The sequence below is a fragment of the Hyla sarda genome, chromosome 6 (genome assembly GCF_029499605.1).
Source record: "Hyla sarda isolate aHylSar1 chromosome 6, aHylSar1.hap1, whole genome shotgun sequence".
Classification (NCBI taxonomy): Eukaryota; Metazoa; Chordata; class Amphibia; order Anura; family Hylidae; genus Hyla; species Hyla sarda.
In genome coordinates, this window is record NC_079194.1 from 146032037 (window position 1) to 146050084 (window position 18048).

Sequence of the window (18048 nt, forward strand, 5' to 3'; positions counted from 1 at the left end):
TCCCATCAAAACAAAAATGCTACCGATAAAAACTTCAGATCATGGCGCAAAAAAAAATGAGCCCTCATACATCCCCGTTTGCGGAAAAATAAGTTATGTGAATTAAATTTCAATTTTAAACATACTAATTTTGGTGCATATAGTTATAATTTAAGTAGTAAAATAAAACCTACATAAATTAGGTATCTTTTCAACCGTATGGACCTACAGAATAAAGATAAGGTGTCATTTTTTCTGAAAAGTGCACTGCGTGGCGTTATATTTTAATTATGCCCCACAAACATTTTTTTTCTGGTTTTGCTGTAGATTTTGTGGTGAAATAATTGTCATTACAAAATAAAATTGGTGGCATCCTATGGGTCTGTAGGGGGAAAATTTAAAGCGTTATGCTTTTTAGGAGAGGAGAAAAAAAACAAAAGTGCAAAAATGAAAAATGGCCAGGCCCTTAAGGGGTTAAAAAAGTGTAAAAAAAAAAAAAAAAAGTAAATGTAAATACCCCTTTCCCAATAAAACCCTATACATACCGTATATACTCGAGTATAAGCCGACCCGAGTATAAGCCGAGGCCCCTAATTTCAACCCAAAATCCCAGGAAAAGTTATTGACTCGAGTATAAGCCGAGGGTGGGAAATACATCATCCCCCCTGTCATCATCCAGACCCCCGTCATTAACATCCTCATCATCACCGCCTGTCATCATCCAGACCCTCATCATCATCACCTGTCATCATCCCCTTGTCATCATCCCACACCCCCCCCTTCATCATCCCCTTGTCATCATCCCACACCCCCCCTTCATCATCCCCTTGTAATCATCCCACACACCCCCCCCTTCATCATCCCCTTGTCATATTCCCCACCCCCCTTCATCATCCTCTTGTCATCATCCCACACCCCCCCTTCATCATCCTCTACCATCCGCCCTCAGTAGTCTTCAACCTGCGGACCTCCAGAGGTTTCAAAACTACAACTCCCAGCAACTGCCCGGGCTTGCTGGGAGTTGTAGTTTTGAAACCTCCGAAGGTCCGCAGGTTGAAGACCACTGCGGCCTTCGACCTCATCCAGCCCCTACTCACCCCCCTTTAGTTCTGTACAGTACTCGCCTCCGCTCGGCGCTGGTCCGGTGCTGCAGGGCTGTCCGGTGAGGAGGTCGTCCGGTGGGATAGTGGTTCCGGGCTGCTATCTTCACCGGGGGCGCCTCTTCTCCGCGCTTTGGGCCCAGAATAGAGGCGTTGCCTTGACGATGACGCAGAAGTACGTTGGTAATGAACGTACCTCTGCGTCGTTGTCAAGGCAACGTGACTATTCTGGGGCCGGGCCCGAAGCGCTTAGAAGAGGCCTCCCCGGTGAAGATAGCAGCCCGGAACCACTATCCCACCGGACGACCTCCTCACCGGACAGTCCTGCAGCACCGGACCAGCGCCGAGCGGAGGCGAGTACTGTACAGAACTAAAGGGGGGTGAGTAGTGGCTGGATGATGTCGAAGGCCGCAGTGGTCTTCAACCTGCGGACCTCCGGAGGTTTCAAAACTACAACTCCCAGCAAGCCCGGACAGCCGATGGCTGCCCGGGCTTGCTGGGAGTTGTAGTTTTGAAACCTCTGGAGGTCCGCAGGTTGAAGACCACTGCGGGTGGAGAGTTCACTCGAGTATAAGCCGAGGGGGGTGTTTTCAGCACGAAAAATCGTGCTGAAAAACTCGGCTTATACTCGAGTATATACGGTAATAGGTATTGCCACGTCCATAATGACTTGTACAATAAATTGATAATTGCATTATCCCGCACTGTGAAAAAAAAAAATTTGAACACAAAAAACGCAAATTCAAAAGCTACCATGAATCATAAAAATGGTACCAATAAAATGTACATCTTGTCCTGCAAAAAATAAGCCCTTACACAATGGCGTTGGATGAAAAATAAAGTTATGGCTGTCAGAACGACAACACAAAAAAGGGGAAAAAAGGATTTAGTTCAGAAAAGAATATAAAGCTATAGAAATCGGGTATCGCCATAATCATACGGACCTACAGAATAAAAATAACATTATTTTTACCATACAGTGAATTCCATAAAAATAAAAATTTTAAACGGCAGAAATTTTCAAATTTTTCGCAGTATTTTTGAGTTTTTCACACAAAATGCAGCATGAATGAACAAAGATTTACCACTAATATAAAGTACAATATGTAATGAAAAAACAATCTCAGAATCTCATCGCTAAGTAAAAACATGTCAGAGGTATTACCACTTTCGAGACACAGGACAGATTTGAAATAATTGGGCTTGGTCATTTAAGGTAAAACAGGCGGCGTCCTTAAGGGGTTAAACATTTTTTTTTTTTACATGTTATGTACATAAGGCGCTGGCACTTTAGGGTCTGTGATAACTTCATTACTGTCAATTTGCATTGTAGTTTTGCACTGAAAACTTCAAACATATACAGTACAATAGATGTGGTTGGTATTTTAAAAACACCTTGACCTACAGCGAGCAAAATCTGTGAGACGAAAGGCATTCGGCAGATTTTCCAGTGCATAGGATGTCATTTCTATTTGTGGATTTTTACAGTTCAGGGTGAAATTGGTTTAAAAATCTGTTTTTAAAACATACATTTTCTCTGGCAGAAAAAGTTTTGAATTCATCCTTTATAAGAGCATTCATAAAGTTTTCTGGTAGCTGTAAATGACTGGATGTAGTAGGTGGTTTTTATCTGAGCATCCTGATTGGATGTGATCCATTAGCTGACAGATTGCACACTAGTACAGACATATTTTATATTTAACCACAGAGTTAGTATTTAGGTAATGCATGACTACATACATGTGCAAATTGTGTATCCTCAGGGCCGTCAGGAGGACGCAGAGGAATATCTGGGCTTCGTGCTAAATGGATTACATGAAGAAATGCTATCTCTGAAGAAGCTCCTGTACCCGCAGAATGACAGTACGATCACTTTTCTCTGTTAAGCACAGGTTTAGTCCCAGCCTTATCTGGATGGTGATGTCAATGCGGCCTTGGCATTAGTTATCATCTGTTTCCTGAAATTCCTTTTTGCAGAATTGTAATGTACTGCATGTTATTTGCGGTATGTTCCATGCGGAATCACTCACTTCTAAAAGGAAACTAGACTGAAATTAAACAGTCTGCCCCACCCGCCATAAAAAAAACTTTTATTTCTTATTCCTAAAATGTGAAATATTAGGTGTAAAATATATAGATATGTCAAAATATAGTGGGAGTAATCTCCAGAAATGAAACTTTGGTCAATTTATTAAATAAAATCAACTATGTTAAAGGACAAGTCTCACAGTAAAAAATTGTTCAGCTTTTAGTGCAGAAGGTAAAGTTATATAGGTTTGTAAATCACTTCCATTACTAATGCTGCTTAGAAACAAGCTTTTTCTGCATTCTTCTGTCTGACAGGAAATTCAGCTGTTCCAGGTTTTCATGACTTGCGACCCCCTATTCAGGCTGTTATCAGCAGCATCCCGGGGGCCATGACGTGACAATTACCCAGAAAACCCCTGTGCTGCACAGAGCTCCCTGTGCTCGGCCTTAGCCCCTCCCATCTGATGAATATTCACACTGTCCTCCCTCTGTTCTGCAGTGATTGGCTGAGCAGCACTGCCTATATGCCAGCTGATTCAGATCATAGCAGCCCCAGCAAACAGGCTGATTCTCTCCCCTCTCCTTGCTAATGTTTTTACACTGAGAACGGAGGAGAGGGGGGAGGGGAGGGAGCTGCCAGCGTAGATCTGTCACACTGAGCACTGGGGAGAGAGGAGTGCAGGGCAGAGCAGGGGGGAGGTGATTGTGCCACTGTAAAGCTGTTTCACTTAGAGAATGAGGGGGAGGGAGTGATTTTACAGTGTAAAACTGCAGCTTCAACTCCAGGGTCCCTCTCTCTGAGCACTGAGATGACATTTTGTTTCCTCGTGGCCACCCTGCTGTATAGGGCTATGATTGTCTATGGCTATAATAAAAAATAAAAACACTCGAATAAAGTTAAGCTGCAGTACCAGACATAACCTAGGGACATGTGGTGCTGTTTTATAAAAGCAGTTGTGTGACCCTTTACGGTCACACACAACTGCTTAGAAGTGGACAATGTAGCAAGTGCTCAGCTCGTAAAATTTTTTTCTCTACCGGCTCCATTGGGGGACACAGACCTTGGGTGTATGCTGCTGTCTCTAGGTGTGACACTATGGTAATAAAAAAAAGTCTGCTCCTCCCAGCAGAATATAACCACCTTCAGGCCCTGAGGTAATCAGTTTAAGCTTAGTGTCTGAAGGAAGTGGACATGGTCTGGAATTCTCCAGACCAGGTCTTCTGATATTTTGTTTTCCTAGTTAGGGACGTGTTAGTTTTTTATTCCTTTTTCTTTCCTGTTTTCAGGTGGGGACTCAGGGACTCCGGTTCGCTGTTTACCCATTGCGAGTAAGGGGGCATAGACATTGCGTATATGCGCTGTTCATCCCCCTCGCCGACGGTCAGCACCTGGGTTGGTACCTCATGGGTCCGGGTCCCCCTATTTACCTGCTCGCCTCGCTCGCGCATAGCAGCCAGGCGTGATGCAGGTGACAAAAGCTGACTGAAGACTTCACTGAAGACTCCATTAGGTAAGTTCTTCTGACTGAGGTATGTACATTCCCCCTTTTCTCCTTAGGTGCTGACTTGCAACCTCTGGAGACCCCCTGTTTTTTGCCCACCCTTTCAGGTTATAGGGCTGGCTTATACAGGGGCTGGACTTTTTATTCTGGGGGAGCAGTGGCATTTTAGGGGGCATGTAATCTGTGTTTTACTTCACTGTGTGTGTGTGGTTACTTTGACCGCAGCGCCTTATATGCGGCTGACAGCCGCGGTGCTTGTACGGCCGGGCGCTCTGAGCGCCGGCTTACTTTCTTTCTCCGGCAGTCTCTGCCGGCGTGTGGGCTGCCCGCTCTATTCCCCTGAGCACATATGCGGCTGACATGTGCGCTCGGGGCAAGGCGCAATTACAGCTTGTTCTCGGCCAGTCTGTAGCTCCGCCCACAAGGCTGTCGGAGCTCTTCAGAGGCGCGAAGTAGCCTCCAATCAGCGCCATGGGTGCGATTTTCAGTTAGGAGGGGCCAATTAGTTAGTGCCTCGGCTTCAGGCACGCCCCTCTCTGCTATTGGCTGGCCTGTTTTCTGTCACTCTAGCTGCACTGAGCCGGGTTCTCCTCATCGCAGCTGCCAGGGGACACATACTAGGGTGAGAAAGTTCCTGACGTCAGTGACTTATTTTGTCTGTAAGCATTGTAGTACCAAGATGCCTGGCTCTACTGAGCCCACTTGCCCTGCCTGGTACCCCCTGATCCCCTTTCGGTTCCGGTGGATTCAGCCGCTCCACTGTCCTGTGTTTTCTTCCCTAACCCAGTATATGGCTGACTGGACCCCAGTCTCCCGTTCGGTGGCTGAGGCCTCCCGGGAGGTGGTATCCGCCTTGAAGGGGTTTATGAGGCGACAGGAGGTTAGAGTTCCTTGTTGCCTCAAAATAAGGCTCGCCCTACTTCCCAAAGGAAGTCCTCTTCCTTTCGGTCCTTCGGACCTTTGGCTCCAGCAAAGGGTCCCGGCAGGCGCCTTTGCAGGACTAGAAGGCTCCCTCATTCCGGACGCGCCCGTCTTGGAAGTCGGACACCAACCGGTCCGGCCGGTGTACGCCCAAATCAGGCAACCGCAAACCCACTTCTGCATGAAGTGAAAATCCCCTCGGGTGGGAGGTCGTCTCTTACTTTTTCGAGACATCTGGACCTCACACATTCAGGACTCGTGGGTCAGGGACGTGGTGTCCAACGGTTACCGAAACGAATTTGCCTCCCTTCCGAGTGATCTTTTTCGATCCCGGGCTCCCCGGTCTCCTTTTCTGGCGAAGCAATTTTGAGAGGCTCTTCAGTCTCTGCTTTTCCAAGGGGTTATCGTTCCCGTTCCTCCAGGGGCACGGTTTCGTGGTTTCTATTCCAATATTTTTGTGGTTCCCAAGAAGGACGGTCCTGTGCGACCAATCCTAGACCTCAAGCGTCTCAACCGTCATCTTCTTATCCGCCGCTTCCGAATGGAGTCTCTCCGTTTGGTGGTGGCGTCCCTGGAACAAGGGGAGTTTCTTCCTCGGTGGACATCAAGGATGCCTACCTCCATCTCCCAATATTTCCAGGCCATCATCGGTACCTCCGCTTTGCGGTTCCGGTGGGGCATTTTCAATTCATAGCCCCCCCCCCCCTTTGGCCTGGCCACGGCTCCTCGGGTCTTTACCAAGATCCTTGCGCCAGTGATGGGCCTGTTACGGTCGGGGAGTCTCGGTGATACCCTACCTGGACGACCTTCTCATCAAGGCTCCAACCAGAGCCCAGACTCTGGAGAATGTGGACGTCTCTCTCCACACTCTGGATTGCTTCGGGTGGATGGTCAACCGGGACAAGTCTATCCTCACCCCTACCCAGTCTCTAACCTTCGGACTTTGCTTCGACACGGCCTCTGCCCGAATTTGCCTCCCGCCGGACAAACGTCTGGCGCTTCTGTCGGGGGTCGGCTCCCTTCGGACCCAGGTCTCAGTCTCCATCCGCACTTGTATGGAAGTCCTGGGTCGGATGGTGGCAACTATGGAGGCCATACCCTTTGCCCAGTTTCATTACCGCCCTCTTCAACTTGCGATTCTCTCTCGGTGGGACAGGTCTCCTCTGTCCCTCGATCGTCAGATTGTTCTCCCTCGCAGGGTCCGTCAGTCTCTGCTCTGGTGTCTCCGCTCCCCCCTGCTTCTCCAAGGGCAGTCATTTCTTCCCCTTCACTGGCAGGTAGTTACAACGAATGCCAGCCTGTCGATCTGGGGCAGCGTGTTCAGGGATTGGACGGTTCAGGGACTCTGGTCTCCCCGAGAGGCCCTTTTTCCGATAAATTTATTGGAATTACAGGTGATTCTTCTTTGTCTTCTTCATTGGAAGTCCCGGCTTCAGTTCCGTCCTGTCTGCGTCCAGTCGGACAACGCCACGGCAGGGATGTGGGAATCCTATCGCCCGACGCCCGGGACAAGTAGTTTTGGGCGCCGGGCAGGTGAATTTTTCATAGACTTAGCCCTGTACCGGGCTAGCAGGACCGGACCGACTTCGGAAATCTCACCTCAGACACGCGCTCAGGGTGTATGGAGGGGGTGGCGGCCCCCAGCTGATTTCAGTAGCCTGGGGCCGCTGCTCAGAGAACCCACCCCGTGCCCCAGTCTGTCCTCCTTCACACACAGAAATCCTCCCCGTGCAGTCCAGTCTGTCCTCCTCACACACAGCAGTCATTATGGAGGTCAGTAGCTGTGCACAGATATTCTCTCTCTCTCTCTCTCTCTCTCTCTCTCTCTCTCTCTCTCTCTCTCTCTCTCTCTCTCTCTCTCTCTCTCTCTCTCTTTCTCTCTTTCTCCTCTTTCTCTCTTTCTCTCTTTCTCTCTTCTCTCTCTCTCTCCTCCCCCCCCTCCTGCTCTGTGTTTTCCCCGTGCAAACTTGCAGCCTCTCCGTGGTAGATGAGGTCCTGAGGAGACAGGGGAGGGGGAGGGGGATGGAGCTGTGTGCGGGGGAGGGGAGGAGCAGTGTACGGAGTTGTGTTCGTCCTTGCTCTCCCCCTACTTCTTGTGTAATGTAGAAGCAAGTGAGTGTGAAGCTCAGGTGAGGAGGCCGAGCATGCAGGTGGCGGGAAGGGTGGTTGTATATGTATGTAATGTATAATTAGGGGGGGGTGTATCAGCGGCGGCTGTATGTATGATGTGTTCATATGTATGGTATATATGTATGGTTTGTGTATGTGTGTGTATGATGTGTGTGTATGATGTCTGTGTATGTATGATGTCTTTGTATGTGTGTATGTAATGTATGATGGGGAAGTAGTGGCGGGTGTATGTTTGATGTGTCTGTATGTATTATGTATGTAATGTATAATATAGGGGGCAGTGACCAATGTATGTCTATGTATGGTGTGTGTGTTAGGTATAATATAGGGGCAGTGGCCGGTGTATGCATGTATGATGTGTCTGTTTGTATATACTGTATAATATAGGAGGCAGTGGCCGGTGTATGTATGTATGATGTGTCTATGTATGTATATACTGTATAATATAGGAGGCAGTGGCCGGTGTATGTATGATGTGTCTATGTATGATGTATGTATATACTGTATAATATAGGAGGCAGTGGCCGGTGTATGTATGATGTGTCTATGTATGATGTATGTATATACTGTATAATATAGGGGGCAGTGGCCGGTGTATGTATGTATGATGTGTCTATGTATGATGTATGTATATACTGTATAATATAGGGGGCAGTGGCTGGTGTATGTATGTATGATGTGTCTATTTATGTATATACTGTATAATATAGGAGGCAGTGGCCGGTGTATGTATGATGTGTCTATGTATGATGTATGTATATACTGTATAATATAGGAGGCAGTGGCCGGTGTATGTATGATGTGTCTATGTATGATGTATGTATATACTGTATAATATAGGGGGCAGTGGCCGGTGTATGCATGTATGATGTGTCTATGTATATACTGTATAATATAGGAGGCAGTGGCCGGTGTATGTATGATGTGTCTATGTATGATGTATGTATATACTGTATAATATAGGGGGCAGTGGCTGGTGTATGTATGTATGTATGTATGATGTGTCTATGTATGATGTATGTATGTATATACTGTATAATATAGGGGGCAGTGGCCAGTGTATGTATGTGATATGTTTATACTGTATAATATAGGGGGCAGTGACCTATGTATGTATGATGTGTCTATGTATGTATATACTGTATAATATAGGGGGCAGTGGCCAGTGTATATATGTATGATGTGTCTATGTATGTATATACTGTATAATATAGGGGGCAGTGGCCGGTGTATGTATATGTGCATGCATGTATGTTTTGTACAGGGGCTGCCACCAGTTGTGCTATCTAATTTTTTATTTTTAGTGGCTTCTGGTCACCCGCACTAAATTTCACCCCCAGAATCCAGCCCTTCATACTCACCCGCCGACCAAGAGCCCCACGGATGCACGCAAACACGCCCGAATCAAAAGTACCACTTCCAGCATGTTGCACCATAACCTAAACTGTAGAACTATAAAGTGTAACTTGCTGGGAGTTGTAGTTTTGGTTCAGGTCAGCTGCAGAGCCATAGGCTGCATCAGGGCATGCTGGGTGTTGTAGTTACTAACTGTAATTCCCAGTATTCCTTGACACAGACTATGGCTCTACAGCTGACACAAACCAAAACTACAACTCCCAGCATGTTCCACAATAACCTTAACTGTACTACTATACAGTGCAACATGCTGCAACACCCACACAACCATAGGCTGTATCGGGCATGCTGGGTGTTGTAGTTAACACAGAGGTGTTCACTGTTATCCAATCAAAACACTCCGTGTATAAGTCCCTATGAAGACTGAAAAATAGTGATTAAAATATTTTAAAAAGTGCTTATATATGTGAATAAGCCCCTTTCCTAATAAAAGTTCTGATAATAAATGGTTCCGATAAAAACGACAGATCCCGGCACATAAGATTACCCTCATACATCCCTGTATATGGAAAAATTGGAGTTATAGGGGTCAGATGGGGGGGGGGGGGGGGCTGGCTAGCTACAGCTCTTGCGCCGCTAATAGCCCGGCATGCTGTGATCACCGTGGCTGCTATTAAACCATTAGATCACCGCTGTCTAAGTTGACAGCAGTGTCTAAAGGGATCTTGTAACCATCCCTGGTGGTCTAGTGGGGTGGATCGTACTATTTTGGTTGAAATTATTTAATCTACCAGGACAAGTGGATTTTCTTGAGGGACAAGTAGATTGTGTTCCGCTTTAGTCCCTTGGACAAGTTTATTTATTTATTTTTTTTCAAATTTGCACGGCCGTGGCGTACATAAATCGACAAGGCGCCACTCGCAGCTTGGCAGCCATGGCTGAGGTGACAAAGATTTTCATCTGGGCGGAAAACAAGGTTCCGGCCATTTCGGCGATTCACTTTCCGGGGGTGCTCAACTAGGAAGCGGACTTCCTCAGTCGGTCCTCACCCGACCCCGGCGAGTGGTCTCTACATCCAGAGGTATTCGCGCAACTCTGCGACCTCTGAGGCTTCCGGACGTGGACCTCTTCGCGTTCCGGTACAATCGGAAGATCCTTCCTTTTGTGTCCAAGTCCCGGGACCCTCAGGCTCTGGCCGTGGACGCCCTAGTGATTCTTTAGGCGGGGTTTGCCCTACCCTATCTGTTCCCGCTCCTTTCCAGGGTTCTGAGGAAGCTCAAAACAGAGGACGTCCCCTCCATTCTGGTAGCTCCAGGTTGGCCCCGAAGGTTGTGGTACGCCGACGTAGTCAGGCTCCTGGACGACGCTCCACTGCGCCTTCCGCTCCATCCGGACCTGCTCTCTCAGGGTCCTCCTTGCCACCCAAATTTACAGTCGCTGCATTTGACGGCTTGGCGGTTGAGACCGCGGTTTTGAGGGCCCGCGGGTTCTCTTCCCAAGTCATTCACACCATGCTCAGGGCTTGTAAGCCCTCCTCCGCAAGAATTTACCACTGTCCTTGGCAGTCTTATTTTCGTTGGTGTGAAGCTCAGGACTTATCCCCTGTAATCTTCTAGGTTCCCCGTCTTCTCTCCTTTTTGCAGTCGGGTTTGGAACTGGGACTGTCTCTCAGTTCCCTTAAAGGTCAGGTTTCGGCCCTTGCTATTCTTTTCCAGCGGCCTCTGGCTTCTAGTTCTCATGTCCGGACCTTCCTTCAAGGAGTAGCGCATGCTGTTCCTCCTTATCGGTCACCATCTCCCCCTTGGGACTTGAATCTGGTTCTGAGTGCCCTCCAGGGTGAACCCTTTGAGCCCCTTAGAGAGGTGTCTCTCTGCCTCCTTTCTTGGAAAGTGGCGTTTCTTGTTGCTATCACCTCCATCCGGAGGGTGTCTGAATTGGCAGCTCTCTCCTGCCGTTCTCCGTTTCTGGTGATCCACCAGGACAAGGTTGTTTTCTGGCCAGATCCTTCCTTTTTGCCTAAGGTGGTTTCGGCCGTTTCATCTCAATGAGGACATTGTCTTCCCGTGTTTTTGTCCTGTTCCTTCTCATCCTAAGGAGCGCTTACTACACAAGCTGGATGTAGTTCGGGCCGTTCGGTCTTATCTCTCCATCACTTCTTCGTTTCGTCAGTGTGATTCCTTTTTTGTCCTTTACAGAAGGTTGTCTTAAGGGACAGTCTGCTTCCAAGGCCACCATTTCTCGGTGGATTCGGTCCGCCATTTCGGAAGCCTATCGCTGTAAGGGAAAGCTTCCTCCTTTCAGGGTTGTGGCTCATTCTACCCGTTCTGTTGGGGCATCCTGTGCTCTCCAGAATAGAGACTCGGCCTTGCAGATTTGCAAGGCGGCTACCTGGTCGTCTTTGCACACTTTCTCGAGGTTCTACAGAGTTCATACCTTCGCATCGGCTGATGCTAGTCTGAGCCGTAAAGTGTTGCAGGCGGCAGTGGAACGGCCGACTGCCTGACTGCTTATCTGCCCACCCAAGGGACGGCTTTGGTACGTCCCATGGTCTGTGTCTCCCAATGATAGAGAAAAGGAGATTTTTGTTTACTTACCGTAAAAACTCTTTCTCGAAGGATCCATTGGGGGACACAGCTCCTGCCCTTTTTTGGGGGTTCCTTTGGTTCTCTGTCCGAGGGTGTGTTCAGTTATGTTTTTTTTTTTTTTCTTCTGGTTCTCGGACAGTTTGGGTTTTCTTTGACCTGTTGGTCCTCTCCTATTGCTCTGGAACTTAAACTGATTACCTCAGGGCCTGAAGGCGGGTATATCCTGCTGGGAGGAGCCGACTTTTTTTATTACCATAGTGTCACACCACCTAGAGACAACAGCATACACCCACGGTCTGTGTCCCCCAATGGATCCTTAGAGAAAGAGATTTTACGGTAAGTAAACAAAAATCTCCTTTTTCAGATACACAGTGAACCTTTACACAATTGACTTATCAAGCCTAAACCCCTTTAAACTTTGAAATCCCTAATATGGGCAGTAGAAAGAGGGAAATCTTAACATATGTAAAATATACTTTTTGAGTAACTACTTTCAGTGTTTTCTTACCCCAAAATCTTAACTTTCCGAGCTTTATAGATATTAAAAGCAAATTAAAACCTTTGTAAAAGGGAGCCTAGAGTAGAGCAGACTGCTCCATGGTGTATTTGTTTAGCCTTGACAGCACTATTTCTGTCCAATGGTTCTCACCCTGTCATTGTGGGCTTCTGGCATAGTAGTGGTTGATGTTGTTTCCTCAGTTCTGGCACTTTGTGTCAGCTAGGAACCAGTGTGCCCACTCTACATACCAGCTGGCTTCCTGAGCAAGCAAGCCCACGAGTAGTTTAAGAAAACTAGGTTTAAATAAAAGTATAGATAGCCTGACCTATTTCTGTGCCCTTGTATCTAGGTCACATCAGGCAGAAGCACTTTGTTGAGATGCAGTTTGAATTAATTGGTATAGATCAATTTTAAAACAGCAAGGTGTCATTTGTGGCTCCCTGGCTACAGAGAGACTGTAACTCCCAGCATGCTGTTTCAGCTTTTGGTTGGCATGGCATCTTGAGAGTTGGTTTGGCAACAGCTGGAGAGCCACAAGATACACACCATGTTCTAAAGCTTCACCTAATTGTACTACTTTTGTTCCCTTAAAGAAATGTCTAATGGACCTGAAACCCAGCCTGCAAATGATGAAGACACAAACCAACATGGAGACCAAGTTGAAGGCAGCGATGAAGAGTGGGAGCAGGTGGGACCCAGAAACAAGTCATCAGTTACCCGGCAGGCAGACTTTGTGCAGACCCCTATAACAGATATCTTCGGAGGCCACATGAGGTAGGAGTTTTTGTTTCATTGCTGTTGAGCTTTGTGTTTTTATAGATTCTAAAGCTTAGATTTCATGAAACCTAACAAGTTAGAGACTTAAGCTAGAGGACAATAAATTAGAAATTGTTATGTAATAGGAGCCAAAACCACTCATACTCTAGTGTCCAAGTTGCTGGATCACAGATTACTTCACTGAAAATGCACCCTATTCACTATAAATCAGTGGGGACATCAGTGAGAATGCAGCGGTAATATCATGGAGTATATGCTACCCATACAGTTTTGAGAGATCAGGGGTGATATTATTGAGAACACAGCCTATCCTTTAAATAGAGATTAGCAGTGATTGGTAATATGTAGCCTATACATTCACTACAAAACAGCATTGACATTACTGAGAATACATTCACTAGAGAACAGCAGTGACCTCACTGAGAATACAGCCTATCCATTCACTAGAGAACAGCAGTGACATCACTGAGAATATATCCTATCCATTCACTAGAGAACAGCAGTGACATCACTGAGAATACATTCTATCCATTCACTAGAGAACAGCAGTGACATCACTGAGAATACATCCTATCCATTCACTAGAGATCAGCAGTGACATCACTGAGAATACATCCTATCCATTCACTAGAGAACAGCAGTGACATCACTGAGAATACATCCTATCCATTCACTAGAGAACAGCAGTGACATCACTGAGAATACAGCCTATCCATTCACTAGAGAACAGCAGTGACATCACTGAGAATACATCCTATCCATTCACTAGAGAACAGCAGTGACATCACTGAGAATACATTCTATCCATTCACTAGAGAACAGCAGTGACATCACTGAGAATACATTCTATCCATTCACTAGAGAACAGCAGTGACATCACTGAGAATACATCCCATCCATTCACTAGAGAACAGCAGTGACATCACTGAGAATACATCCTATCCATTCACTAGAGAACAGCAGTCACATCACTGAGAATACAGCCTATCCATTCACTAGAGAACAGCAGTGACATCACTGAGAATATAGCCTATCCATTTACTAGAGAACAGCAGTGACAATCACTGAGAATACAGTTTATCCTTCATCTCTGGAGATCTGTGGCAGGGTCTGCATTTCTGACATTCTCAGACTGCACAATTTGCAGAATCCTGTGTAACATATGTTGTCTGAAGAGGATGGGTGTGGTGTAAGGATGTAATGTGAAACACTTCCCTTTGCCGCAAGTGGGAAGTGGTTAACATGGACACCCTGTTCCCTGACCATCATTAACGAACCGCCCTCTTTTAGGTCTTGGGGTTTTGGTAAGACAAATTGTATATTTAGGTTTTGTCATTTGGCAAAGGATTTTCATCATTGATTGAGCCAAGACTTTTTGAGCTTGATTGAGACAAGGCATTTTTATTAAGAAATCTTACACTGGTGCCGAAACACCTTTTTTCATTTTATTAAATTTTTCCCCCTTTTTTTCTCCCTGTAGTTTACCATTAATAACAGCATTACTTTTTCTTTTCTCAAACCTAAATTTAGGGCAAAAAAACCTGCCTGCGTGTTATACTCTGATAAATGTTCTGGTCACTTAAAGTGGCGGCAGCGCCGGCTGCTCATTAAAGATCAGCAACCCGGCTACAGCTTCTTTAAAACAGTGACCAGCGGCGGCTCCTGCGGGCCCGGACTCTTCTCCTGATTTTTTTATAATCCCTTACCTGGTAGCTATCCGGCAGGCTAGGTGACGCGGCGGGGCTTGTGGGCTGTCTATATAGTTTAACCAGGGCTGTGGAGTCGGTATATAAATGTTCCCACTCCAGTTTTTTGTACTTCCGCTCCCCGACTCTGACTCCTCTGTATTAATATGCAAATGTATTTATAAACACTTACAGTTGAATCCAAGAAGCTGTTCCACCAAGTTCTTCTAAGCTCTTCTAGCAGAGAGAGGTAGTTGGGCAGAAGCTGCTGCGTTCTCCTTTTTGTGTGCTGATCTGCTGCTGAAGATAGGGCAGTGGGAGGATCCAGGAAGGGTCATTTATTGTAAAACATGATTTCCCTAGGAGAACCCATAGTCATGTTTAAAGTTTAAGCTAACAATCGGAGTTTAATCGAAGTTTTTATAGCCTTAGCTGAATGGCAGCAGTTTTTCCAATGGTTTACAGTTTCAGTCTTGATCTATTGACCCTCCATTCCCTTCACTTATACAAGTGTCTCTAGTCCTGCAAAAAGCATATTTACTTAATCCCTTATCAGTGAGAGGCTAGGTTACCCATGGGTTCCCTGTAACAGAAGAACACAACGCTATGGAGTATTGCCGCTCTTAATTGTGCGTTGCGTGCCATATAGTAAAGCACATGAAAAGCATGCTTCTTCAGTCACTTAACGTGTTCGTTTTGCTGTTACGTGAGGCACTTCATGCATTGGTCTTTATTCTTACAGTAGAGAAGTCATTAAGTATAACTTTTTGTGAATTGGGACATTTAAACTTGCTTTTTTTTTTTCCAATCTAAATTTGGTAGGAGTTGGAGTCTGAGTTGGTGCATTGTTTACCGACTCCAGGTACCCAAAACTTCGTCTGACTCCTCGACTCAGACTCCACTGCCCTGAGTATAACGAGTGTCGTGTCCTGCCGGCTTTCTTCTTTGCACGGCGTACAGGATTTCGCTCCTCATTTCCTGCAGCCACCTCGAGTGACTGCAAAACTTAAACAAGCAGCCAGCTCTGCGGCCACTCTGACCCGCGGCGGCTACAGAGAATGAGGAGTGACGTCCCTAACGCCTGCAGTGGAGCCGGCAGTGGTCGTCATTCTAATCAAAGGGGGAAGTAATTAGTAGGGGGGGGGGGAAGAGGAGCCAGAGGGGGGAGGATGATGGAGCCAGAGGGGGAGGATGAGTAGAGGGAATCACAGGGGATCAGATAAGGGGGGGGATTAAATGTGGTACAGGGGCTGATAAAAGGGAGGAATGGTGTGACACGGTGAAGGGGGGGGGGGGGGTGGGGCCAAACTGAGGAGCAGGGTAAACAAAGTTGGGGAGATGATGCATATAATTCAGAGCTTCCAAGTCACTTATCTTACATTTTATTTTTTTCCTAAAATGTTCCTGTAAAAATGAGGGTGCCTATTATACGCAGATGAACATGGTACTTTATTAAAGATTTGACTTGTTCTGCATAGTAGTGAAATCTCTGCCTCCTTGCCTGACCAGCCTAATATGCCATCTCAATGGTTCTCCTGTCCATAGAAGGTTCCTTTGCCCATGCATGCAGGTTTGATATAAAGGCCAAAGCTGAGGCAAGAGCTTGACAGGCTGCAAGTATAGAGGAGGTCTTACAGTGGTATGGGACACAGTGGTAGGACAGTAACTTTGTAACCTTATGTAAAGTATACATGGTGCATAGGTCTCTGGCTTTAATGTTCCCTTTAATGTGCACAGGAAACATGGTAAACACTTGCAGTGGCACCATTTCATTTACAGAAATCTCTTGGAAGGTATCCTGCCAATCTTCACAATGACCGGATCTGCATGAGAGATCAGATTTCACATTCGGTAGCAGGAAAACAGCAGAGTTGTTCATGAAAGTGTTTTCACAAGACAGAGAAACATTTTCTTTCACAGTTCGTTAGTTGTAGAGGTTTCTGTTGGTCACTTAGCTATCCTAAAGACCTCAGTGTATCTACCTAGTGTATCTAATAGTTGTCAACTATTTTCATAATAGATGAATCGGTTGGTTGATTAGTTGTTCAGCCAAGTTCACATACACTTAACGATTATCACTGTGTATATGCAGCTGTGGTCCTCAGCAGCCTGTTTATTGAGGAGAAGGCCCAGCACACACCATTTTATGCTTCTTTCTGCAACTACCGTGAGTCCTTGGTTGTCAAACTATGTGCTATAGGCCAGACTCACTATAGAAACAGAAAGTTGAAGTGGAAAATTGTGTGCTGATCCCGTCTTTACTAAAGAGGCTACTGGGGGCATGTAAGGATAGACAAGCAGGGAATATGCTGCCCCTCCTATCTGGCCACAGGTAAGAAACAGGGAGGGAGTATAGCTCTTAAAAGGTTAAAGAGAAAATTATATTTAAAATAATTATGTATTTAAATATAATAAAAAGCCCCTCCTCTCAGCCTCCGCAAAGCTCAACTGCTAGCCGAACCTCACAAGCTCTCTTTACACACAATGCATCCCTTACCTACATCACACAGAAGACCTTCAGTCCGATCCCTCCCATCATTAACTCCCTCCATAATCAAACTCACAAATTATCTTCTTCTCCACTATGGTTATTTTTAGTCGATTAATTAAAACAATAATCGGCCAACTTATCCATTGTGAAAAGAATCCTAAGTCAATGCCCTTGTAGGAAAATTGGGTGAGAACTATAGCTTAATATAATCAAGGTTAGTGGATTAATTGGATGTTTGGCATACTTGTAATATGTTCATATTCTCTTACTGACCATGGGGGTCACGTGGGTACATTTACGCACACAGCGATACCACATGTTTATTTTTGTTTATCTATTTATTCATTTAGTTTAAATGGGCAAAGGGGGGTGATTCAAACTTTTATTAGGGAAGAGGTTAAATCACATTTATTAACTCTTTTGTTTTTTTAACACTTGTATAGCCCCCATAGGGACATTATGCAGACACTGATCAATGCTATACCATAGCAAAGCATTGATCAGTGTTATTGGCGCTCCACTGCTCCTGCCTGGATCTCAGGCATGGAGCAATAGAGCAACGATCGGACAGCGAGGAAAAAGGTAAGAGACCTTCCCCCGTCCTCTCAGCTGATAGGAATGCTGCGGTTTTGCCGTGGCAGTCCCAATCAGCCCACTTAGCTAAACAGCAATAGAATTAACCGCTTTTAGATGCCTCGATCAATAGCTTTTAGTGGCCCGCGGGTCACATATGATAAATTCCCCAATGTGGGGACAGCGCGCTGCAGCTGACCATTCATTCCCTGATGTGGGGACTGTGGGGTGAGAAGCTGACATAAACATAGCGCTAGTGTCACATGGGCCTAGACCCGTTAACAACCAGAGCCATACAACCAATCGTATTAACAAGTGACCAAATCCGGACAGTTCAGTACAGTGACAGCAAGGTTCCACTAGCCTCCGAGACCAACATGACCGGCAGCCATAGGAAAAAAATAACGAGAACCAATGAGAGA

General features: G+C 46.1%; 1 protein-coding gene across 1 annotated transcript in view; it reads left to right on the forward strand.

Moving 5' to 3' along the window:
* The window catches only part of USP10 (ubiquitin specific peptidase 10), a 75597-nt gene that overhangs the window by 41751 nt on the left and 15798 nt on the right, over positions 1-18048 (forward strand). Inside the window, exons 9-10 of the mRNA XM_056525484.1 lie at positions 2843-2942; positions 12694-12874. Of these exons, the coding sequence (XP_056381459.1) occupies positions 2843-2942; positions 12694-12874 (281 nt within the window). The remainder of the gene's footprint in view (positions 1-2842; positions 2943-12693; positions 12875-18048) is intronic.